The sequence below is a fragment of the Mobula hypostoma genome, chromosome 5 (genome assembly GCF_963921235.1).
Source record: "Mobula hypostoma chromosome 5, sMobHyp1.1, whole genome shotgun sequence".
Lineage (NCBI taxonomy): Eukaryota > Metazoa > Chordata > Chondrichthyes > Myliobatiformes > Myliobatidae > Mobula > Mobula hypostoma.
The window spans coordinates 151,850,845-151,877,069 of record NC_086101.1 but is presented as its reverse complement, the minus strand read 5'-3'; the positions used below and the strand labels follow the sequence as shown (position 1 = coordinate 151,877,069).

The 26,225-nt window shown below is 38.8% G+C and overlaps 1 protein-coding gene across 2 annotated transcripts in view; it reads left to right on the top strand.

Annotated features, from left to right (window-relative positions):
• The window catches only part of ric1 (RIC1 homolog, RAB6A GEF complex partner 1), a 154,564-nt gene that overhangs the window by 57,920 nt on the left and 70,419 nt on the right, over nucleotides 1-26,225 (top strand). For both annotated transcript variants that reach the window (XM_063049186.1, XM_063049185.1), the window contains exons 3-9: nucleotides 8,101-8,180; nucleotides 18,928-19,035; nucleotides 20,173-20,315; nucleotides 22,304-22,437; nucleotides 23,384-23,475; nucleotides 24,166-24,254; nucleotides 25,910-26,054. In XM_063049186.1, the coding sequence (XP_062905256.1) occupies nucleotides 8,101-8,180; nucleotides 18,928-19,035; nucleotides 20,173-20,315; nucleotides 22,304-22,437; nucleotides 23,384-23,475; nucleotides 24,166-24,254; nucleotides 25,910-26,054 (791 nt within the window). The remainder of the gene's footprint in view (nucleotides 1-8,100; nucleotides 8,181-18,927; nucleotides 19,036-20,172; nucleotides 20,316-22,303; nucleotides 22,438-23,383; nucleotides 23,476-24,165; nucleotides 24,255-25,909; nucleotides 26,055-26,225) is intronic.

Below are 26,225 nucleotides of genomic sequence, written 5' to 3'. Positions count from 1 at the left end.
GGGAAGGTCATGTGTGACATCTTATTGAATTTTTTGAAGGCGTTACTAGGAATGTTGACGAGGGTAAAATGGTAGATGTTGTCTATATGGACTTCAATAAGGCCTTTGACAAGGTCCCACACGGAAGGTTGGTTAGGAAGGTTCAATTGTTAGATATTAATATTGAAGTAGTAAAATGGATTCAGCAGTGGCCGGCTGGGAGACGCCAGAGAGTAGTGGTGGAAAACTGTTTGTCAGATTGGAGGCCGGTGACTAGTGGAGTGCCTCAGGGATCTGTACTGGGTCCAATGTTATTTGTCATATACATTAATGATCTGGATGACGGGGTGGTAAATTGGATTAATAAGTATGCAGATGATACTAAGATAGGTGGAGTTGTGGATAATGAAGTAGGTTTTCAAAGCTTGCAGAGAGATTTATGCCAGTTAGAAGAGTGGGCTGAAAGATGGCAGATGGAGTTTAATACTGATAAATGTGACTAGGACTAATCAAAATAGGACATACATGGTAAATGGTAAATTGAAGAATGCAGTAGAACCAGAGGGATCTAGGAATAATGGTGCATAGTTCCCTGAAGGTGAAATCTCATGTGGATAGGGTGGTGAAGAAAGTTTTTGGTATGCTGGCCTTTATAAATCAGAGCATTGAATGTAGGAGTTGGGATGTAATATTGAAATTGTACAAGGCATTGGTGAGGTCAAATTTGGAGTATTGTGTACACTTTTGATCACCAAATTATAGGAAAGATGTCAACAAAATAGAGAGAGTACAGAGAATATTTACTAGAATGTTACCTGGGTTTCATCACCTAAGTTAGAGAGAGAGGTTGAACAAGTTGGGTCTTTATTCTTTGGAACGTAGAAGGTTGAGGGGGGACTTGATAGAGGTATTTAAAATTATGAGGGGGATAGATAGAGTTGACATGGATAGGTTTTTTCCATTGAGAGTTGGGGAGATTCAAACAAGAGGACATGAGTTGAGAGTTAAAGGGCAAAGGTATGGGGGTAACATGAGGGGGAACTTCTTTACTCAGAGAGTGGTAGCTGTGTGGAACGAGCTTCCAGCAGAAGTGGTTGAGGCAGGTTCGATGTTGTCGTTTAATGTTAAATTGGATAGCTATATGAACAGGAAAGGAATGGAGGGTTATGGGCTGAGTGCAGGTCGGTGAGACTAGGTGAGGGTAAGAGTTTGGCACGGACTAGAAGGGCCAAGATGGCCTGTTTCCGTGCTGTAATTGTTATATGGTTATATTGTTAAATGATTGCATACTGTGTATTTTCCACAATCACTCAAGATACTTGGTTCATGAAGTCCCATTGCCATTGTTTAAGGAATTGGATATATCATAACACTTCCATTAAATTGTCCGTCTGTTATCCCTGTCTGGGAATACCTGTCTAGGAAGGGTAGGATTAGCAGCAGGCTGACTCGACAAAATGAGATAATTGAGATATTGTCTGTTCAACTTAAATTTATTTGAATTTGCCCCTCAATGTCTTCAAGTGACAGAGCAAATTAATTAAACTTTGCAGATCAACAAGGAAGAGTCCGCAAGTGTTGAGCTCCACAGGGGCATCATCTATTCCATATCAGTTTTAAATTGCCATTGCAAATGGAAGTGAGGAAGAGAACAAGCTTTTAGTGAATGAAATAGGGTTCCCCTGGTCCTCACCTACCACCCCACCAGCCTCTGGGTCCAACAAACTATTCTCTGTAACTTCTGCCACCTCCAATGGGATCCCACCACTAAGCACATCTTTCCCTCCCCCCGCTTTCCGCAGGGATCGCTCCCTACGCTACTCCCTTGTCCATTCGTCCCCCCCATCCCTTCCCACTGATCTCCCTTCTGGCACTTATCCTTGTAAGCAGAACAAGTGCTACACATGCCCTTGCACTTCCTCCCTTACCACCATTCAGGGCCCCAGACAGTCCTTCCAGGTGAGGCGACACTTCACCTGTGAGTCGGCTGGGGTGATATACTGCGTCCAGTGCTCCCAATGTGGCCTTCTATGTATTGGCGAGACCCGACACAGACTGGGAGATCATTTTGCTGAACACCTACGCTCTGTCCGCCAGAGAAAACAGAATCTCCCAGTGACCACACATTTTAATTCCACATCCCATTCCCATTCTGACATGTCTATCCATGGCCTCCTCTACTGTAAAGATGAAGCCACACTCAGGTTGGAGGAACAACACCTTATATTCCGTCTGGGTAGCCTCCAACCTGATGGCATGAACATTGACTTCTCAAACTTCCGCTAATGCCCCACCTCCCTCTCGTACCCCATCCGTTATTTATATACACACATTCTTTCTCTCACTCTCCTTTTTCTCCCTCTGTCCCTCTGACTATACCCCTTTGCCCATCCTCTGGGTTTTACCCCCCCCCTTTCCTTCTCACTGGGCCTCCTGTCCCATGATCCTCTCATATCCCTTTTGCCAATCACCTGTCTAGCTCTTGGCTCCATCCCTCCCCCTCCAGTCTTCTCCGATCATTTTGGATCTCCCCCTCCCCCTCCCACTTTCAAATCTCTTACTAGCTCTTCCTTCAGTTAGTCCTGATGAAGGGTCTCGGTCTGAAACGTCGACTGTACTTCCTCCTAGAGATGCTGCCTGGCCTGCTGCGTTCACCAGCAACTTTGATGTGTGTTGCTTTTAATGAATGAGTTGCAGAGAGGAAGCTCAAACCAAAAATTGGATCAAGATCTGATGGTCACACAATTTGCTTGATGTTAATATCATCTGTTTTTGAATATAGGATGCATGTTTGTCTGTTTCCATGCATGGAGTTTTGTTTTAAATATTTTCATGGCCAGATTGCACAACGTGGAACATTTGATCAGTCTTGTGAGAAAAGTATGTTTTACTTTGGAATTTCATGGTAACCTTCACTTTTGCCACAATCTTTTTTCCAAGTAACTGTAACTGTTTATCTGCTAATTTGGCTGCTGCTCTCAACTTCAGCCTGTAACTTCCAGATTGTTTCTTTTCTTTTGTGTTATTCTCAACCCATTCAATCATTATACTTCCTCTCATTTTCCCCCTAACTTCACAATTCCTCCCCAGAGCTTTGGCACTTCTGCACACTGATCTGCTGTTCCAACCCTGGATTAGCCCATGGAGACTTGTATATTAAAACATTTTTAGTACATTTTTTTCATTATCATATTGGTGTGCATGTATGCAAATTAGCTACTGTTGATGCTCCTACAGTACAATGAGTACACTTAACATATTTGCTGTCAAGAACTATGGGGGTTATTGATTGGGCTGCATAGACATATTTTTAAAGACTGGATTGTAGTCCTGATGTCATATTTGTCCCTGAGAATATCTTTTAGGCCACATCTGTCATTATTTATTTGTTTATTACAGAGTCAAAGAGAAGTACAACGTTTGTACATGCCAAAACCATTTAAACTGTCTACTCACATTGACTGCATCTAGACCACAGACCTCCATACTCCTACTATCCATGTACCTATCCAATCATCTCTTAAACGTTGCAATCAAGCTCGCATGCACCACTTGTGCTGGCAGCTCATTCCACACTCTCACGACCCTCTCAGTGAAGAAGTTTCCCCTCATGTTCCTCCTAAACTTATCACATTTCACCCTTAACCCATGACCTCTGGTTGTAGTCCCACTCAACCTCATTGGAAAAAGCCTGCTTGCAGTTACCCTATCTACACTCTTCATAATTTTGTGTGCCTCTATCAAATCTCCTCTCAATCTTCTACATTCCAAGGAATGCAGTCCTAACTATTCATTCTTTCGTTATGACTCAGGTCTTCCAGACCTGGCAACATCTTTGTAAATTTTCTCTGTACTCTTTCAACCTTGTTAACATCTTTCCTATAGGTAGCTGACCTAAACTGCACCCAATACAGGTTTCCCCCACCATCCGAAGGTAGAGCGCTCCTATGAAACGGTTCGTAAGTCGAAATGTCGTAAAGTGAAGAAGCAATTACCATTTATTTATATGGGAAAAATTTGTGAGCGTTCGCAGACCCAAAAATAACCTACCAAATTATGCCAAATAACACATAAAACCTAAAATAACAGTAACATATAGTAAAAGCAGGAATGATATGATAAATACACAGCCTATATAAAGTAGAAATACTTTTCCACAATCATTACTGCACTGTTCTCCGCAGTGAAAATCTCGCGCAAGCGCTGTCGGCAGTAAATCTCACGCAACTGCTGTTGGCAAAAACACGGCGCAAGTGCTCTCCAGTAACCTTTAAGCTGTGAAGCTGCCAAATCATACCAAATAACATGTAAAAATACACAGCCTATATAAAGTAGAAATAATGTATGTACAGTGTAATATCACTTACCAGAATTGGTTCAGCACCGAGCACACAGAGATGGTGTGTTAGACTGAGTCGTCGCAGGTTGGGTGGTGCAGTGGCCCCCACCCTCTGGGCCGCCAACAGATACCGAACCGCAAAGCATGCAGGGGTACAGCGGTAGCCGGGAGGCATCCAGCACATCTTTAAGAAAAAAGCCGAAATAAACATGCTAATTAATTACGTGTTGGGCGGCACCTAACTAATTAGCATATTTATTTCAGCTTTTTTCTTAAAGATGTGCTGTGTGCTACCGCTGCATTCTCCGCGAATCGCGGGGTGGTGAAACACTGGGGTGTCATCTCGTCATCTGTTTCCATTAGAGCAGGCAGTTCATCTTCTCCTATGACTGCCTGCCTCGATGTCGAAGATCGAGGTTCGTCGTCTGCTGTGGCTGATGTGGAAGGCTTGCTTGACTGCTGAGCCTCGCGCATTCTTCTATCACACAATTCTTTAATAAGGACTCAAACCATCCTGCAAATATCCCCCAAACCAACATACCCTTTCAAAATTAAAGTCGTACTTTATCATTACTCATTCGGTTTCAATTGTTATCCTTTTTTCTTGCAATTGCATCAGCTCTTCATCTGTCAGTTCTTGGTCATGGGATGCCAAAACCTCTTCAACATCATGTTTGTCAGCTTCCACAAGCCAAACTCACGTTGTCCTTACTTCGTTCACCACAATCAAAACACTTAATTATGTCTAGTTTTACGCTGAGTGTAACACCCTTACGAGCTCTTTCAGGCTTTTCCGATACCATAGAACTCATCTTGCAAACGGCTGCTCACAGGCACGTGTTAAAGCAAAGCAGTTCCCAATCCGGGGGAGAGCGGCTGCTCGGGGTGCGCTCTGCCTTTTATCGCACGCTGAATTTTTTTTCGTAACAGTGAAAACACCTTCTGAAAGCGAAAGTAGGGTACTAATGTAGGTCTTTCGTAACAGTGAGATTTCATAAAGCGAACATTCGAAAAGCGGGAGACACCTGTACCTTAGAACTCATCTTGCAAACAGCTGCTCACAGGCACGTGTTTAAGCAATGCCAGCGAGAATGCAGTGCCAAATCTGGGGGAAAACGGCTGCTCAGGGCGCACGCTGCCTTTTATCGCGCGCTGATTTCCCCCGCACACTGCTTTTTTTTTGTAACAGTGAGGTTTCGTAAAGCGAACGTTCGAAAAGCGGGGGACACCTGTACACCAAATTAACCCTCACCAACGTCTTATACAACTTCAACATAACATCCCTTCTCCTGTACTCATTACATCGATTTATGAAGGCCAATATGCCAAAAGCTTTCTTTATAACCTTATCTACCTGTGAATTTTGGACCTGTACTCCCAGATCCGTTAGTTCTATCACGCTCCTCAGTGCCCTACTGTTCACAGTGTAAGACTTACCCTGGTTGGTCCTGCCAAAGTGCAACACCTCACATTTGTCTGCATTAAATTTCATTGCCACTTTCAGCCCATTTTTCCAGCTAATGCAGATCCCTCTGCAAGCCACGATGGCTTTCCTCACTGTCCACTAACTTTCTGATCCAGTTAACCACATTATCATTGATATAGATGGCAACCAACAAATGACCCAGCACCGATCCCTGCGGCATACCACTAATCACAGGACTCCATTCAGGGAGGCAACCCTCTACTACCACTCTCTGACTTCTCCCACAAAGCCAATATCTAATGCAATTAACTACCTTATTCTGAATACCGAGCGACTGAACCTTCTTGACAAACCTCCCGTGTGGGACCTTGTTAAATGCCTTAAAATTCATGTTAACAACATCCACTGGCTTGCCTTCATCTACTTTCCTGGTATTTTTCATCTACTTTTCTACTTCCTTGAAAAACTCTAAGACTGGTTGGACATGGCCTACCATGCACCAAAGCCATGCTGACTATCCTTAATCAGCCCATGTCTTCACAAATATTTGTATATCTGGTCCCTTATGTGCCATGTCGTATAACGTGAGCAACCATGGTCTTTCCATGACCATGGTTGTACTTGGCAAAACGTTTCTACAGAAGAAGTTTGATATTGCCTTCTGGGCAGTGTCTTTACAAGACAGGTGACCCCAGCCATTATCAATACACTTCAGAGATTACCTGAAATCAGTGGTTGTATAACCAGGACTTGTAATATGCACCAGCTGCTCATGCGACCATCCACCACCTGCTCCCATGATTTCACATGCCCCTGATTTCGGGGAGGGTGCTAAGCATGTGCTACACCTATGCCATCATTATATCTGCTATTTCCTCTACTATAATATTGACTGCCCCCCACGAGCCAGCCTTTAGAAAATAGTAGTTTTCCAAGCAAGAGAATATTCCAGTGTATAAATCCCCAGCCGCCTTTTTCTGTTAGACTAAGATTTGATTGCCCGTGTCCAAGTTTATATTACGTCCTTTTCACCCATTTTACCCCGTGCTGAGGACCTAGATTGGTTCCAGGTTAAGTATTCTCTTGATATACAGGGATCAGCCTTGATTTCAAATCATTCATGGCTTTGATCTTCCCTCTGTCCATAATTTCTTCATCTTGTCACCATCTGGAATACTTTAACTTATTGCATTCTGGCTTCTTGATTATAATTAACCTGCCATTGGCAGCTTGTAGGCTCCAAGCTGTTCAATGTAATCCTTAAAACTCTTCACTGCTCTTTATTTAACACAGCCCTGCTCCCATCTATGTTTAAGATTAACCTAGATTTTTTACAAAGCTTTGGTCATCTGTGGCTTGATATTAGTAATCCTTGGTAAAACTATTTGCTAAGTACTGTTTCAAAGTTCAAAAGTTCAAAGTACATTTGTTATCAAAGTGTTGTGTACCATATACAACCTTGAGATTCATCTTGTAGGTAGCCACAAAACAAAGAAACAACAGAATCCATGAAAAAATCCCACACAACAAAGACCATCAAATATTCAATGGACATAAAAAGAATAAATCGTACAAACAATTTTAAAAAAAGTTAAACAAATAACACACAGAACATGAATTGCAGAGTCCCCAAAACCCACGGAGCCAGTTCAGCGCTGAGGTGAATGTTAGCTGTAGGCCACAGCTGTGAAATCAGTTCAGCGTTTATGTGAATAAAAATCTCAGAGTAGTAAACTGAACACTGGTTCATACTTTGCCCTGGGCCTCGACGCCTTAATCTTTTAATCTGGCTCACACTTAAATCAGCCAAACATCAGTTTGTTTTTTGCTCTTGGACCAAAGTCCCACTGCTTCAATGTGACCTTGAGTCCACTCTAGCAATGGTTGCCACAGCCAAGCCTGCATTTGCAAGAGTATTTATACATTTTGAGTTTTTCATAAATTCTCCATAAAAATTACAAACATACCTTTTGTATAGATAATTTTCAAAATTAGCAATGTTTGAAAAAACAAATTTGATTGTAATCTAAACTTGTATGGCATGTTTCAAAGTCATAAACTGGAAGCTTAACCAATAAAAGAATTAGCCCTGTGAATAGTACCCCATGTACCATTATAAGCAGTTCTAAGAAATTTAATTTGGTATCACCAAGATTTGATATTTAGTATGTATATGTAGAAAATAAAACCAATAGTAATTAACAAATGTGTAAGAGGGCCTTAATTTATTGGACTTTTTTCTCTTGTTATTTCAGCATGTATGGCAAAAAATGCTTCTATTATTTTTTAAATGACAACCTTAATTCAGTATTTTTTATTAATTCTGTATTATAATTTTGACTTCTGTTTCTTTCAGACTAAAAATGGATACATCTTGCTCTTTGACATTGTATATTCAGGACAAGAGAAATACTTATATGAACCGGTGTATCCCAAGTGAGTTTTAACTTTTTAATTTTGAAATAGCTTTGTTGTTCAGTTGCCGATTTGTCTTGACATTGATTACATGACTGAAGGTTTAATTCTGTTTTGCGTAAGCTCCATCCAGATTACTTTTCGATTAAACTCAGGCTTGGAATCAAATTCTCGATTTCTCCCCATGTATGAAATTATTAGTATGCCATCACACCCACCTTATTTTCCTTGATGTGACAGGACATCACTCCTGTTCTCCCTGAGTTATGTCCGCCGCCTCTATCATCTTTTTCCATTCAGAATTGGCTGTTCAGAACAGCGTCATGTGTATGTGACTGGGAGAGGGGTGCACTTAACATTCAGGGCCCAAGCCCAATATTCTGATAAAGGTCAGATATTATAAAATCCTCATTTTCCACAGAATTTATAAAGGCCTTAATGCTTAAAGTATTTGTTGAAGTAAACTGGGTAGCTTCAAAAGAGCTGGGGCTACTTAGATGTAGGTTCAAAGTGAAAAAGAATAATTCTTATAACATCATTACTGTAAACTCAGATGTAACTAATAATCAAGTTCACTGGTTAAACATAGAAAAACATAGAAACAAAGAAAACTTACAGCACAATACAGGCCCTTCGGCCCTCAAAGTTGTGCCGCACAGGTCCCTACCTTAGAAATTACTAGGCTTACCCATAGCCCTCTATTTTTCTAAGCTCCATGTACCTATCCAAAAGTCTCTTTAAAAACCCCTATTGTATCCGCCTCCACCACCGTTGCTGGCAGCCCATTCTACGCACTCACTCTGAGTTTAAAAAAAACTTACTCCTAACATTTCCTCTGTACCTACTCCCCAGCACCTTAAACCTGTGTCCTCTTGTGGCAACCATCTCAGCCCTGGGAAAAAGCCTCTGACTATCCACACGATCAATGCCTCTCATTATCTTGGTTACGCCAAGGTTTCAAATATCCTACAGACAGAAAGGTGAAACAAAAATCAAAGAGGATTGTGGATGGTGTCAAGTATTAACATGGGTTGTACTCTTCATTGCCTGTCTTTTATGCATACACTACCTACACTGAGGCCAAGCTTTGCAGACCCTGACAGTTTAGCCAATCATTTCACAGCACTGGAAAGTTTTTAAAATGCTTATGGTTGCTAAAATACAGGGAGAAGAGAAATGACCCAACACTTGGTATTTTTCACTAATAGTCTCAGTAAACTCAACCCTAGTATTTCAATTGCCTATTTAAGTCATTTCAGCTTTTCTCTAAATTCCAGAGTACATCAGAATGCTGCTGTGATAATGTGCCGTGTATTAAATCTGTCCCCAGCAAGACAGTTGTACAGCTCAATATCAGTGTTAAAATCAATTAACAACTCTGATAGTAGTTTCATATAAATGCATGTTTTTGGTGATAAGTCTGTAAGACGAGTTTTTTTCTATTTTGTACAATATTTTAAGTGTATCCATATTAAAATTTAACTAGATATTTTATCAGCAAATTTTGAAACATGCAGCAAGCATAATACCAACATAAGGTACATGGTCTATGCAATACCCTCTTTGAAGATGAGCTTTAGTGTCTTTTGTTTGTTGCAAAACAAAAGCCACGACAAGGATAAATAAGGATTAAAAACTGAATCTGACTTCAGTAAGGGTATTAACATAAGGTAACAAAAGTAACTGCCATAATGATCAGAATCATTACAAAGTCAAGAAATTGAAATTTGTATAAAAGATGGGCAAGTCTGACAAGCAAAATCAGAGGGAAAATGAAATAAGGAAATGTGGCTGAATGACTCTATCAACCAGCATGTCTTTGGGTTGCTGGAAGAAACTGAAGAACCTGCAGGAAACCCATGTAATGGCAGGGAAAATGTGCAACTCCACACAGATAGCAACAGAGGTCAGGATTAAACACTGGTCTCTTGCGAATTACTATTTCATGTTTAATCAGCATTATTGAATATTTTAATGAGATCAAGGAATTGCAGTAAATATTCCCCACATGCATTTGCAGAAAGCATTTAATAAAGAAAAGGATGATTAGCAAACTTTATTGAATAAAATGTTAATAGCAGCATGAATAAGAAATTGATCTGCCAGAAAGCAAGGTCATGATAAAATTGAGCTTTTTTTTTCATTCATTATCTTGCCACAGGACGGAGACTTGGTTCAAGCCTTCCCGAGTTTGGCAGGGGCTCAGGGCAGACTAACCACAGCTGTTCAGATTTAGAAATTTGCTGTGATGGTGCCCACTGCAAGCCCAGAACTCTCCACCAAGGTGCAGTGATATATCACCTTCAATTTCTCTGTAAAGAATTCATCACCTGCAGACTTTAGCATGCCAAGCTATATCTACCATTATACTGAATTATTTTTTTAAACCTACTTAAAAAGAACCAGCTTAAGCTGATCTGAACATGGACTTTTGATGCCAAAGCTGATATTGTCCAATCCCATCAAACTCGGGTCATGATGCCTGGTTCTAGATGGAAAATTCCAAATATGGACAAAAGAGCTAAATTCTAGAAGTGAGGTGAAAGTGACTGCCCTTGACATCTAGGCTGCATTTGACCAGCTAGCTTTTTACAACCTGTAAAACTAAAAACACTGAGCATCAAGAGCAAAATACTCCTGTGATTGGAGTTGTCCCTTGAAGAAAAGGTGTTCATGATTATGGAAGTCAGTCATCCCAATCCAGAATATCATTAGAGGAGTTGCTTCGGGCAGTGCCCTAAGTTCAATTACTTTCAGTTGATTCATCAGTGACTTTTCCTGTCAAATGGGATGTTTGATATAACACAATGTTCATTTGTGGCTTCTCAGAAAAGTAAGCCACCCACATTTTCACGGAGCAAGATTCAGACAACATGTAATTGTAGATTGACAAATAAGAAGAAACATGCACCTCAGTGAAGGTGTCAAAGATGATCTCCAACAAGGAAGCCTAATCCAGCATGGCCATGAAGTGACACCACCACTATGAGCTCCCCCACAATTAGCAACTTGGTATTATTGTTTATCAGAGACTAGGCAGGAGCAGTCGCATAAGTTCCTTGCCTCCTAACACTCGAAAGACCTAATTTAGGTACCTTACGGAATGTTCTCCACTTGCCTGAAAGATCACAGATCAAAGAACTACCTGACACAACCTTAAATCCTGTGTTAATTCCCTTCACCTGAGGCACACTGTGCTTGCAGTGCGTACTATCTGCAAAATCCACCCAATCTACTTCTGGCAACTTACAAGCTCTAAGAGGGCAAAGGCAGTAAGTGCGTAGGAACACCATCATCTGCATGTTTCTCCGTCACACACTGTCCTGATTTGAAAATGTAGTATATTTCATCTGTGCAACATCAGTGTGAACAAAAGACTATGTGGTTCAAGAAGGTGATTCAGCACCCTTTTCATAAAGACAGTCAGCAATAGCCTCGAAATTAAAAAAAAACTACCCCCATGAAACTCAAAATAAATCTAGTTAGAAAATCATTGGTTTAGATTCCTTTTGTTAATGCCTTCATGTATTTCACTTTTATAACAAAGGTGTTTTGAGGGTGAAATGAATTTCAGATCTTCACATGATGACATCAAGTAATTGAATCTTGAGTGTTATCATTTTGCAAAAGTATTTAGAAAAATTTAAATTGTTTTAAAGACATAAGTGGAACAGCTTTAAATGCCAACTTGTCTTATGGGAGGTGAAGTATTGTTATTGTCCTAGCAATTTTGTATACTGTATATAATCAGAAAGGTGATGAGATTGAAGAGACGAGAATGAAAGGGAACAAATACAAGATTGGCTATTGGTCTTACATCTGCCTGCCATATCTGAAAGTATAACTTTTGTATCAGTTTTAAAAAGTTAAGCGTGCTGTTGCATGTGCCAGCTACAGTGTGTTCCAACATGTTGATTTAATAAACATATTATAACCTGTTAAATAATTATTGAATTGTGAATTGTTTAGCAACGTACGTTTTCACAAGTTGAAATCAATTTCCTTGCCTTATAACAGTGAAAGCAAGTGAGGGGAGAATATGCAATTAACAATGATTTCATCTGGTAAAGGAGGCTTGTCCTGAATCACTTCCCCAACATCGTATTTTTTTCCAGAGTTCAAAGATAACTCAAGCAAATAGCTCCGTTACTTGAGCTGAGAAATATTTTTGATATTTGATACAATGAAAAAAATTGTAATTCCATTGATTTTTGTCAATTGGCCCATTTCTAATAGTTCTATATATTTATAAATAATTTCAAATTTACAGTGAAAATTTTTCTAGATATTCAATAATTACAGGGTTTTACTGTAGATAATGCATGGAATCATGAAGTTCAATAGCATTCTCTGTCAGGATTTTTACTATTTAATGCTATTTACTTGTTTGTCTAATTGTGTTCCAAGTTAATAAAAATGGATTTTATGTTCATACAGCAACTTTAATATCATTAAGTTACATGTAATGACCAAAACTAAACCTTTGTGGAGTTACTGCAGTGCAGATGCTCAACATAATGATGATAGCAAACTGTCAAAAATATCATAAAATCTGGCAAGTGAAAATCATTTATAAATTTAATAGCAATTTACAGTATACAGTTAATGAAGAGACAAAGGGTTCAACGATACTAAGGGTTTTATTTGACTAAAACAATTTTGATTTGCCAGTTTGTTTGTAATGATAGTTTCCCTTCAATTTATTGTCTTTTCCATGGTCTATGCAAATTAAGTTTTGTAATACTACCAGATCTGCATGGTTATGGTTCAACTCTTAATTTTTTTGGACACACTTAATTATGTTCTGCACAGGAAAATAACCAGAATTAGGAAACACTATACTAAGAATGCCTGGTGGCTTGACTGTTATAGTGAGCCTGGGAAAACAGCGTCTGCTGCAAATGAGCTAAATTATGTTGGCTGGTTATCTCATACAGACTTGAAATCTGGCATGGTCTTAGTATTGGAGATTTGTACTTTATTTAGAGACACCATTTTTGAGATAGAGTTTTCCATAGAATATGGCATGCCTTTTCAATTTAACTATTTAATGCTGTCACTAAGTTATAGTATATGATTTACTAACATAATAGGTGCACCAAGTCTTAAACTGTTGTAAAGTATGAGAAAAGTGTGTCAATTGAAGATTTTGCAAAAGAACAGAGACTAGATTTCATTTTCTTCAATTTGCTTCACTAGAGCACCTCATCAAACGTGATGCTGATGTGGCAACAAAGTTCAAACGTCTTTCACTTGTTGACTGTACTATGGACCTAGCTCCTTTTAATGCTGTTTAATAGTCATATCCTGTATGCCTATTTTATGACTTGTGAATGATATGACTTAAGGTTCAAAAGTTCAAAGTAAAATTTATTATCAGAACACAAAATATGTTACCAAATACAACCTTGAGATTCTTTTTCCTGTGGGTATATTCAGCAAATCTATAGAATAGTAACTAACAGGATCAATGAAAGAGCAAGTGTGTAGAAGACAACGAACTGTGCAAGTGTGAATATAAGTAAATTGCAAAAAATAACGAGAGCATGGAATGACAAGATAAAGTGAGATCATTGGTTATGGGAACATCTCAATAGATGGGAGTGCATTTACTAGTTCTTGTATGTTATATACAAGATTACAACATAGTGTTGAGTTTCAGATAATTTTCTAACTTTTAAGAAAAGGATTGCAAATCATTTCTTGGTTTTAGTTTTTATCACCATGAAGGATATAATTACTAAGGAATGGAAAGATTTTTAAAATCTTATTTATCTCCTTTCTGCCCACAATAAAATCCAGCTTACTCATATTGGGTATTACCATTGAACCATATAACATTACAGCACAGAAACAGGCCTTTTGGCCCTTCTTGGCTGTGCCGAACCATTTTTCTGCCTAGTCCCACTGACTTGCACCTGGACCATATCCCTCCATACACCTCTCATTCATGTACCTGTCCAAGTTTTTCTTAAATGTTAAAAGTGAGGCCGCATTTACCACTTCATCTGGCAGCTCATTCCACACTCCCACCACCCTCTGTGTGAAGAAGCCCCTCCCATGTTCCCTTTAAACTTTTCCCCCTTCACCCTTAACCCATGTCCTCTGGTTTTTTTCTCCCCTAGCCTCAGTGGAAAAAGCCTGCTTGCATTCACTGTATCTATACCCATCATAATTTTATATGCCTCTATCAAATCTCCTCTCATTTTTCTACGCTCCAGGGAATGAAGTCCTAACCTATTCAACCCTTCTCTGTAACTCTGTTTCTTAAGTTCCGGCAATATCCTTGTAAACCTTCTCCGCACTCTTTCAACCTTATTAGTATCGTTCCTATAAATTGGTGACCAAAACTGCACGCAATACTCCAAATTTGGCCTCACCAATGCCTTATACAACCTCACCATAACATCCCAACTCTTATACTCAATACTTTGATTTATAAAGGCCAATGTACCAAAAGCTCTCTTTACGACCCTATCTACCTGTGACGCCACTTTTAGGGAATTTTGTATCTGTATTCCCAGATCCCTCTGTTCTACTGCACTCCTCAGTGCCTTACCATTTACCCTGTATGGTCCTAACTAACTAACCTCCCATGCGGGACCTTGTCAAAGGCCTTACTGAAGTCAATGTAGACAACATCCACTGACTTCCCTTCATCCATTTTCCTGGTAACCTCCTCGAAAAACTCTAATAGATTGGTTAAACATGACCCACCATGTACAAAGCCATGTTGACTCTCTCTAATAAGTCCCTGTCTATCCAAATACTTGTAGATCCTATCTCTCAGTACTCCTTCCAATAATTTACCTAGTACCAACGTCAAACTTACTGGCCTATAATTTCCCGGATTACTTTTAGAGCCTTTTTTAAATAATGGAACAACATGACCTATCCTTCAATCCTCCGGCACCTCACCTGTAGATACCAACATTTTAAATATACCTGCCAGGGCCCCTGCAATTTCAACACTAGTCTCCTTCAAGGTCCGAGGAAATACCCTGACAAGTCATGGGGATTTATCTACTCTGATTTGCCTCAAGATAGCAAGCACCTCCTGCTCCTCAATCTGTATAGGTTCTATGACATCACTATTTGTTTGCCTCATTTCCATTGACTCCATGCCAGTTTCCTTTGTAAATACAGATGCAAAAATCCCATTTAAGATCTCTCCCATTTCTTTTGATTCCATACATAGACAACCACTCTGATCTTTAAGAGGACCAATTTTATCCCTTACTATCCTTTTGCTCTTAATATACCTGTAGAAGCTCTTTGGATTATCCTTCACCTTGACTGCCAAAGCAACTTCATGTCTTTTAGCCTTCCTGATTTCTTTCTTAAGTGTTTTTTTTTGCACTTTTTATACTCCTCAAGCACCTTATTTGCTCCCTGTTTCCTATACATATCATACATCTCTCTCTTCTTCTTTATCAGAGTTCCAATATCCCTTGAGAACCGATTCTTTATTCTTATTCACTTTGCCTTTGACAGGAACATACAAACTCTGCACTCAAAATTTCTCCTTTGAAGGCCTCCCACTTACCAATCACATCCTTGCCAGGGAACAACCTGTCCCAATCCACGCTTTTTAGATCCTTTCTCATTTCTTCAAATTTGGCCTTTTTCCAGTTTAGAACCTCAACCCGAGGACCAAATCTATCTTTATCCATGATCAAGTTGAAACTAATGGTGTTAGGATCACTGGAACCAAAGTGTTCCCCTACACACACTTCTGTCACCTGTCCTAACTAGTTTCCTAATAGGAGATCTAATATTGCATCCTTTCTAGTTGGTACCTCTATATATTGATTTAGAAAACTTTCCTGAACACATTTTACAAACTCCAACCCGTCTAGACCTTTAACAGTATGGGAATCCCAATCAATTATTATGGCCATTTTCAAGAAGTAAAATTCCCTTGATTATTTGTTTTTAACCATTACCCTACATTAGCTACTATTCCATAATTCTGTTTAACAGCAGGCACAGCACAATGGGCCAAACAGTTTCCTTAGCTGCAACAATGTCAAATGATCGGGTAATGATTTTTGAATTGAGTATTAAGATTTGGGATATCATATTGAAACTATACAAAACAGTTGTCATGCTGTGATTATGTAATGATCTGGTCACCACACTGCAGGAAGGATGTGGTAGCATAAGAAATGGTGTAGAAGAAATTCACCAGGATGTTGCCAGTATTTGAAGGCTGCAGTAATGAGGAGAGATTGAATAGGCAGGGTTATTTCTCACTGGGACATAGGAGGTTGCGTTTATAAAACTGTGAGGCATAACTATGTGAGAATGATGTGAGCAGGTGTATTAGTTTAGGTACTGTAGGCATCAAGGTTAGAATGGATGATTTGAGCCAAAAGGCCAATTACTAAGCTGTACAACTCTGTCTCTATTAGTCTAACTGTTTTCTTTCTTGTCTTGACCATGCTCAGATATGTCATTAATGACATTGAGAAAATACGAGGTCATCACCTTTTGTAGAGAAAGTGGAAGTAGAATGTTTTAAATGCTGAGATGTGGAGCAAAGGGGCCTGGATATTTTTGCATATGGATCACAAAGTTATGCAGCTGTGAGAAGAAATTGTGAAGATAGATGACATGCTTTTCAGCATCTGGGTAGATGTCTGATACACTTCTTAGATCTCAAACTAAGGGTTGGCCATTTAGGACTGAGTTTTGAAGAAATTTCTTCACTCAGAGGATGGTGAGTCTTTAGACTCTACCAAAAGGAATTATGAAAAGAGTGCCGTTACTAGTCAGGGAAAATGTCACGCCAGTGCTCCATCAGGACCGACTGGAGAACCTGTCTAGTGAGGCGTTATGAGCGGAACTGGGAAATAAGAAAGGTATGACCATATTAATAGGGCTATATTACAGACCACCCAATAGTCTGCAGGATTTAGAGGAACAAATTTGCAAAGAGATCGCAGTCTATTGCGAGAAACATAAGGTTGTTACAGTAGGGGATTTTAACTTTCCACATATTGCCTAGGAATCTCAACCTGTAAAAGGACTAGATGGGATAGCGTTTGTCAGATAAGTTCAGGAAAATTTCCTTCATCAAGACGTAGAAGTCCAAGCTAGAGAGCATGAAATACAGGTTTCCTCTGCCATCCAAAGGTAGAGCGTTCCTATGAAACAGTTCGTAAGCCAGAATGTCGTAAAGCGAAGAAACAATTACCATTTATTTATATGGGAAAAATTTGTGAGCGTTCACAGACCCCAAAATAACCTACCAAATCATGCCAAATAACACATAAAACCTAAAATAACAGTAACATATAGTAAAAGCAGGAATGCTATGATAAATACACAGCCTATATGAATTAGAAATACTTCTCTACAACGATTGCCTGCACTGTTCTTGGTAGCGAAAATCTCACGCAAGTGCTCTTGGCAGAAACACGGCGCAAGCGCCATCGGCAGAAAATCTCACGCAAGCGCTCTCCAGTAACCCTTAAGCTATGAAGCTGCCAAATTATACCAAATAACACATAAAAATACACAATTTATATAAAGTAGAAATAATGTATGTACAGTGTAGTTTCACTTACCGGAATTGGGACGGCGCCAAGCACACTGATGGTGGTGTGTTAGGCTGAGTCGGAGGTTGGGGTGGACCCCACCCTCCGGGCAGCGAACCGATACCGATCTGTGAAGCATGCAGGGGTACACAGTAGTCGGGAGGCATACAGCACATCTTTAAGAAAAAAGCCGAAATAAACAAGCTAATTAATTAGGTGCGGCCCGGCACGTAAATGTTGGCCCAGATCAGAGGCAATTGCCGATTACATAGAGCAAGTGAAATTGGCAATCGCTTCTGATCTGGGCCGACATTTACGTGCCGGGCGGCACCTAATTAATTAGCTTGTTTATTTTGGCTTTTTTCTTCAAGACGTGCTGGGTGCCTCCCAGCTACCGCTGCATTCTCTGCGAATCGGTATCTGTCCGCGGCCCGGGGTTTGGGGTGGTGGGACACTGAGGTTTCGATTGTTATCCTTTCCTCTTCCAATTGCATCAGCTCTTCATCTATCAGTTCTTGGTCATGGGATGCCAAAACCTCTTCAACATCATCTTCGTCAACTTCCACAAGCCAAACTCACTTTGTCCTTATTTCGTTCACCACGTTCGAAATGTTTAATTATGTCTAGTTTTACGCTAAGACTAACACCCTTACGAGCTCTTTTAGGCTTTTCCGATACTTTAGAACTCATCTTGCTAATGGCTGCTCACAGACACGTGTTTAAGCAATGCCGGCTACAATGCAGTTCTGAATCCGGGGGAGAGCAGCTGCTCGGGACGCGTGCTGATTTTTATTACACGCTGCCTTTTTTCGTAACAGTGAGGTTTCGTAAAGCAAACGTTCGGAAAGCGGGGGACATCTGTACTGGATCTACTATTAGGGAATGAAACAGGACAGGTGACAGAAGTTTGCTTACTGGAACACACTGCATCCAGTGGCCACAATGCCATTAGTTTCAAAGTAAATATGTAAAAAAAGGTTTTTTTCTGGTTGCCTTTTCCAAAAAATAGACTTATTTCAGATTTAAAGAACAATCAGAAAATCAAGTTTCTGATTGGTGATGAAAATAGATTATATTAGTAGAGCATTTTGTTTGCAATCAGATGCCTCAGTTCCTTAGTCTGACCACTTAAATATAGATATTGTTTCATTCAATAATCGTATGAATCCTAGCTTTGCAATTTGGAATCATATTTGCTTTAACAAACTTTTTTTCATTTGTTATAGAGGAAACCCAAGAGTTAAGGTATCAACTGGTTACAAGGAAGAACAATGTGCTCCTTCCATAACTGTAGAGATGAAGAAGGTGCTAGATTTCCAAGCACAAATCACAAGGTAATCTTTGAATATGTTGCAAACTGCATTGTATATTTTTAAAATATTTGCTGTTTGTGATGCATTGAGATTTTCACTTTGTAGCTAGCTCTGATGCCACTTCATGCAATTCACTAAACTGAATTAATTTTAAATGATCACTGACTAGATGCTTCTATGCTGTACTTTTCTATTCCATAAAATATCAAGGGTTACATTCCTTTTACTTTCTATACAAGTGAGGAATTTCAATGTGTATCTGTGATAACAGCCATTGAGCCACAAATGTATCTAGATTTTATCTTATAAGTATGACTTCTAATGGGGTCTTTAATACAACAGAATGTAATATTTGGTTGGTTAATTAATGGTTACGTTTTGGAGCTTCAAGAGATTTTTCAAGTAACTTCAGTGATGCTAACATGCATACATGAGCAAAATTAGAAGTTAATTTGCTGCCCCTGAAACAAATATTGGGTTATCCTTTTGATGTAATTTATGCCTGTAATATTTTCCATACTTTCTCAAGGGAATAACACTTGGTTCAGCTTCATTAATATTTGTTAAATCAATCTTTTTACATGCTTATTTGGTCATCATAATTTTGCCCCTGTTGCTGTCAAAAGCAAAGGCAATCTTTAATTATCTTCCTCACAGGAGATTTTCTTAATGGCTTAATAGAAATTCACCAACATATTTGAGTTTTCAGACCAAAAGCAGAAAAAGCTAGAAGCACTCAGGAGGTCAGGGAGGTATTTGCAAATGGAGAAACAGGGTTTACTTTTCAGATTAACCTGAAATGTTAACTGTTTGTCTTTCCACATACTTTGCCTGACCTGCTGAGTGGGTCCGGCAATATTTTTTTGTGTTCCATTGGCCATCTTGATTAGATAGATCATATGTATCTGGCATCTGTCTGGAATACTGACACCTGTAATGTTACAGCAACAGGAAGAATGTCATTAGCATTGTTTCTAACAATTGTAAATAATGTCTGCAGACTGCAGTCAAATTCAAGGAATTTAATGTAGGATTTTTAATAAAAGTTGAGAATAGAATGTTTAGAATTGGATTTTCCTAGTTATAAACAATGTTTTTTTTTCCTCTATTTGCAGTAGATTAAAGTTTCAATTTAAAATATATTTTTCTTCTTCCTAGTCTGCAGTCAATGCAGGATGATTTAGTAATCGCTACGAGTGATGGGATACTACATCTTATTCACTGGGATGGTTTAACAAATGGAAGAAAAGCCATTAATCTTCGTTCTGTTCCATTTTCTGTGGACCTCCAGTCATCACGAAGTAAGATGTTCACATTTTGTCATTCTGACCTGTGGTGATATTTGTCTAGCAAAGTTGCATTTTAAAATATCTATGCTTCCTGGATATAATAGACTGTGAGAAGGGGAGGATTATTATTTCATTCCAATTCACCCATCATGGCCCGTGTAAATTCTGTCACTCACAGAAGAATGATCATAGTAGAAGCAGCCTCTCTTTAAGAGTGTAATAGAAATGGGCAGTCAATGTTTCAGGTCAGGACCCTTCATCATGACCAGTCCTACAGTCAAAATGAAGGGTCTGATCCTTAAAACATCGACTGTCTACTTCCTTCCATGGATGCTGCCTGACCCGTTGATTTCTTCCAGATCCTTGTAATAATCCACCATCCTCCTTTGAGTTGAGTTTGTATTGGGCACTTCGGGCCACTCAGCGATTAGTTGCTGGTTTGAATTGTTTGTTCAGCAAGGGCTGATGGGTATTTGGCAAACGGCACGGCACTCGCCCATTGTGGCCTGTGAGAAGACCATGTGACCATGTTTTAAAGATGGCACCAGAGAGCTGCAATTCTGTGCAGCTCCAAAGGGAATCATCATATATTCTCATTTAGGCTCACTACAGCTGAAATCTATAGTCACAGCCATAGATAGTTCAGTAAGAAATATTGTTTTAATTTTTTTTAAATCAATTGATCTTCAAAACTATCAATCTCTGGATTGCAGACCATTCAAGTAGCAAGTGCAGTTTCCCTTTTAAGAAAATGCAGCTGTTGGGCGAAATTGAAATTCAGGGCCTCTACTCCCTACCACCATCATGGTTAATGTACAATTTATGGAAAACAAAATTGAAGACCTCGGAGCAAGATTGCAGCACCAGAGGGCCATTATGAACTGCTGTGTACTTTGCTTCACTGAGATATGGCTCACCCTTAGCATTCCGGACACAGCACTTCAGCGCAAGGGGTTGACCTTCCATCACCTGGACCAGACCACAGCAACAGATAAAGGCAGAGGCAGCAGCATTTGCTTCATGATTAACTCATCATGGTGCACAGACGTGGCAGTTTTATCTCAGTCCTACTTTCTGACCTTGAAGTCAAGTACCATCCATTCTATCTGCTGCGGGAGTTTTCTGCCATCATCCTGGTTGTCATGTGCGATCCACACCGACCAATTCAGGCTGGCACCGCAGGAGCTGAGCGCTGTGATCAGCAGTCATGAGACAGTGCACCGTGATACCTTCCTGATCATTGCAGGGGCCTTCAACCAGGCTAGCTTGACCAGCTGCCACCAAAACGTCACCTGTGGAATCAGAGAAGCCAATACTCGAGCATTGTTTATCATCAAGAACACTTACTATGCTGTCTCATCCCTGCACTTTGGTAAGTCTGATCACTTGGTATACTTCTGCTCCCCGCATACAGGCAGAAACTGACAGCCACAGTACCAGTGGTGAGGACCATGAAGGTATAGTCAAGGGAGGCAGATGAGCGCTTATAGGACTGCTTTGAGTCGGTGGACTGGATCATATTCAGGGATTCATCTTTGGATTGGAATGAATATGACACAGTTGTCACGAACTTTATCAAGACCTGTGTGGGTTGAGTGTGTGCCTTTGAGAATATACATGCCCAAACCAGAAGCTGTGGATGAACTAGGAGATTCACACACTACTGAGGGCCACATCAGTGGTGTTCAAGACCTGCGATCCAGATCTCTACAAGAACTCCAGGTACAACCTATGCAAGACTACCCTAAGAATGGAAAAGCAATTCCCAGTGAAGTTAGAGACTGAATCTAATGCATGTCAGCTATGGCAGTGTTTGCAGGCCATTACTTACTACAAGCGAAACCTAACATCATAAATGCCAGTGATGCTTCAGTCCCAGATGAGCTGAATGCCTTTTATGCACACTTTGAAAGGGAGAATAAAACTATACCTGTGAAAATCCCTGCAACATCTGGCAACACTGGTATCTTACAGCATGATACTTTTTTTCTTCTTGACAGGTCCTTCATTAGAGTTTGAATTTGTATGTGTCCAGGATATGGAATACTGTGCAACCCTCGATGGTTTTGCTGTGGTTTTTGATGATGGTCGGATTGGGTTCATTGCTCCTGTGTCCAGTAGACTTGCAGCTGAGGTAAAATAAGTTTTAGATTGTAATGATATGCAAAATAATACAGCATATTTTCATTTTATTTCAGGTGTTAAATTAATACTTGATGTTCCTGGCATTTTTTGGAAGCTAAACTTTTTTCATTAAATTCAACAAATAGGATTTTTTCACTATTATTGCAGCCTTGTAGTATTAGAGTTTATAAGGGCTCTTCTTCCCATTTTGTCGTGTATTTTTCATTGAAAAAGGTAAGCTACACCTTCCTAGAATTTAAAAAACAAAGTAAAAGCACCCCTATAGGAATAGTGGGCAAAAAGAATTCAGCTTACAGAAAATTGCATATGGATGGTTTTCAAGGAACACAACTCCTCTCTAATACAGATGTCAGCTGTAATCTGGATGAAATCATGTTTGATATGTGGGATTAAGAAATTCTGATTTACTTTTCTTATAAAGGCATCCTGATTGTGTTGATTTTCATAATCATAATTTAGTGATGTTTCTGAGACATTTGTAATGCTTAAAGATCCCAAATGTAATCTATTACTTTTAAAAATATGCATTTAAACCCATATTTCGTGCACTACCTATAACCAACAGTGTGTGTTGTCCTGGATCAGCTGTTATAATGAGTATAACTTATTTTCACCTGGCTAATTATTTGTTTAGCCTATTGTGGTTTACAACATTCATACATATGATAAATTGCATTTGTAATGTTCTCTATTGCTGAAATACAGTTTTCAGTTGGATATAGAGCAAATCTAATGTCAAGGTATGAGGATAATGGAATATGCAAAATGTATCCAACAGAAGTAGAGTTCTGAGATTTGTTTATTCAGCTTCCAGCTGAATGACCTTAATGTTGTCAGAATGCCAAAGACTGTTGAAGAGTGACAATATTCTTGTTATGAACAAAACATGTTCAATAAATTGTTTGACATTTATACAACAAAATTTTAATTTTCAGGATTTTCATGGTGTATGGGCACAAGAAGTTACTGATGGAACTTGTGTGGCTATTAACAACAAGTACAAATTGATGGCATTTGGCTGTGCAAAGTAAGTCAACTTGTTGACATAAAAGTGTAATCTGTGTTTAAAAAATATTGCCACTCATGAATCGTGTACAAATTAATTAGATTTTGGTATTTGGAGTGCCGGCCATCATTTTGTAGAATGGTACAAAATTGGGGACTTATCACTAGCATAGAGAGGCAAATGCAAGAATTATGCAAGAAATTGAAAGAGAAATAGTGACAGTAATTTTCACAATTTGATAAATTGGTAACAAAGGAACAAACTTGGTATTATGAAGAAGAAATCAAGAATAATACAATTAACTAAAATGCTTAATTGAATTGGAAACTAATGAAAAATGAGTTTATATTTGAAGTTAACACTAACGTAGCTAAATGCAGCAATTGGCACAAAAATTGATGTTCTTATACTTATTGATCTTTAATGAGCATGAGACCGTGAGGTTGTGGTTATTGCAGTAGTTTTAAAAGGAACACAATAATGGGTTTCCCTTCAAATCAAGTCGATGTGATAAAGAATACAGAATATAATTTTGTAATTGACTTTATTTGTGAAATTTATTGTCATGAACAAGTAAGCATATTCTGTATCATAATAATAACCCTGTAGACAGTATTAAGCAGTGTTTCAAAAGGCCCAGTGATGAATGGAAAATTGACAGGAATGTATTGAATATTTTCTGGCAACTGATTTTATTTTGCATTCCACTAGTGGTTCTGTTTTAGTTTACTCAATGGATACAACTACAGGAAGCATGCAACTATCCCACAAGTTCGAATTAACTCCAAAACATTATCCTGGTAGGTATGAGATGTTAAGGCTTTTCTATGTAGAAATATAATCCTCGCATAAAGCTTTTTTTTTTCCCTAACCTAACTAAAACATCATTGATATCAATGTTGAAACAATTAATCTCGGCGTTAAAGTTTATAATTAAAATTTATTTCAATCTAACTTGGTAAAACTGTTAAGTAATGAATATTCTTAAATAGATTAAAAGAACACAGGCAGTCTCACTGTATGTTTTTCAAGATAAATAATGTAAGGAACATTTTTTTTCATTAAGTAATCTTTGTCCTTCTGCACAATCTTCACCTCACCAAACTCCACCAAAAAATTGCTAAGTTTAATTACTGGTTGTATATTAGCAGCACCTACTCCATCATATTCAAGTGAACTGGATCCCACTCAGAAAGTATTAGAAACTACAGATGCTTGGCCAGAATTTTTATGTCAAAATATCATTGCAGCTAATAATAACTATTTATTGCAAATTTTAGTCAACAGAAAATTACAAGATTAAATATATGCTTGCTCAAGATTCAAGATTGATTAATGTCATTTCTAGTACACAAGTGTAAAGAATGAAAAGCTTTATTTCAGTGTAACTTTCTCCACTTTAGTTATGTAGTAAGCTATACCCCTCCTCTGCCCCTAATTACATGTGCATTAAGATAAATAAAATTGTGCTATTTGCTGCAAAATTATAGATCTTGCATTTGTCCACGTATATACTCTCAACAATTTGATGAGCTGATAATTGTAAAGTAATCCATCATGGCCCTGGAAAGTAATTGATAAGTATGAAGTCTTTACAGGTTTTAACAGTCAGAGATTTTAAAATATAAAACCTGGATTTTTTTCTCTCTTTTTCTACTAGTCTATTCTTATTTTCCAATTTATTTCTTTTCTCCCTGATTTGACATTAAATAATGGTGGAGTGACTTTAACCTTTCTTCTCAGATGTTGAGCCGTTTATTTCAGTGCTTTAATCTTACATGAGATAAGCAGTTGTTTGTTCCAATGACACAGACCCACTGATCCCTTGCTGTACCATCATTTATTTGCACATACCGTGAAATGAGTTTTAAAACTAATACATTGAAGCACATGTCAAATTGCAGGTAGATGGGACTTGCTGTAAGATGTAGCACATTCTTGTTCAGCACACAAGGACCAACAATAATGTAATTTAAAACTGTGTAAAGAACGTCAAGCCTCCCGATCTTCAACTGACAGGAGACTTGAGAGCATGGTCGTTATCTTAAAGATTAGTTTTATTTGTCACATGTACATTGAAACATACAGTGAAATGTGTTGCTTGTGTCAATGACTAACAAAGTCTGAGAATAGGCTGGGAGCAGCCTGCAAGTGTCGCAATGCCAACATAGTATGCCCTCAACTTACTAACCCGTACATCTTTGGAATGTGGGAGAAAACCGGAGAACCCGGAGAAAGCCCACATGGTCATGTTGAGAGTGCACACTTACAGGCAGCAGCAGGAATTGAACCCTGATTGCTGGTGCTGTAAAGTGTTCTGCTTGGTGCTGCACTAAACATCTTTAAGAGAAAGAAATATAATGCTACTAATCATCTTAAATACTGTGATTGTATATTGAGAACTTCACTACATGTACTGTATTTCAATATTCATTCCTGCCTTTCTGTTGAACAGATATTTGGAACAAAACGGGAGCTGTGAAATTGGTCAAATGGTCACCTGATTGGAGTGTTGCTATGGTTACATGGGAGTGTGGAGGCTTATCCTTGTGGAGTGTTTTTGGTGCTCATCTATTTTGCACATTAGGTGGAGATTTTGCGTAAGTATTTCCTTCAGTAATTAAAAGTTCTGCAACATTGTTGTAGAGGACTAAATGCAGTGCAGAAATTGTATCCATAACTAGGTTTTCAATATTGAGCAATTGAGTATTGGCACACGGTGACTTGAAAATTTTTAAGAGTTAAAAATATTTGATAAGATACCACATAAT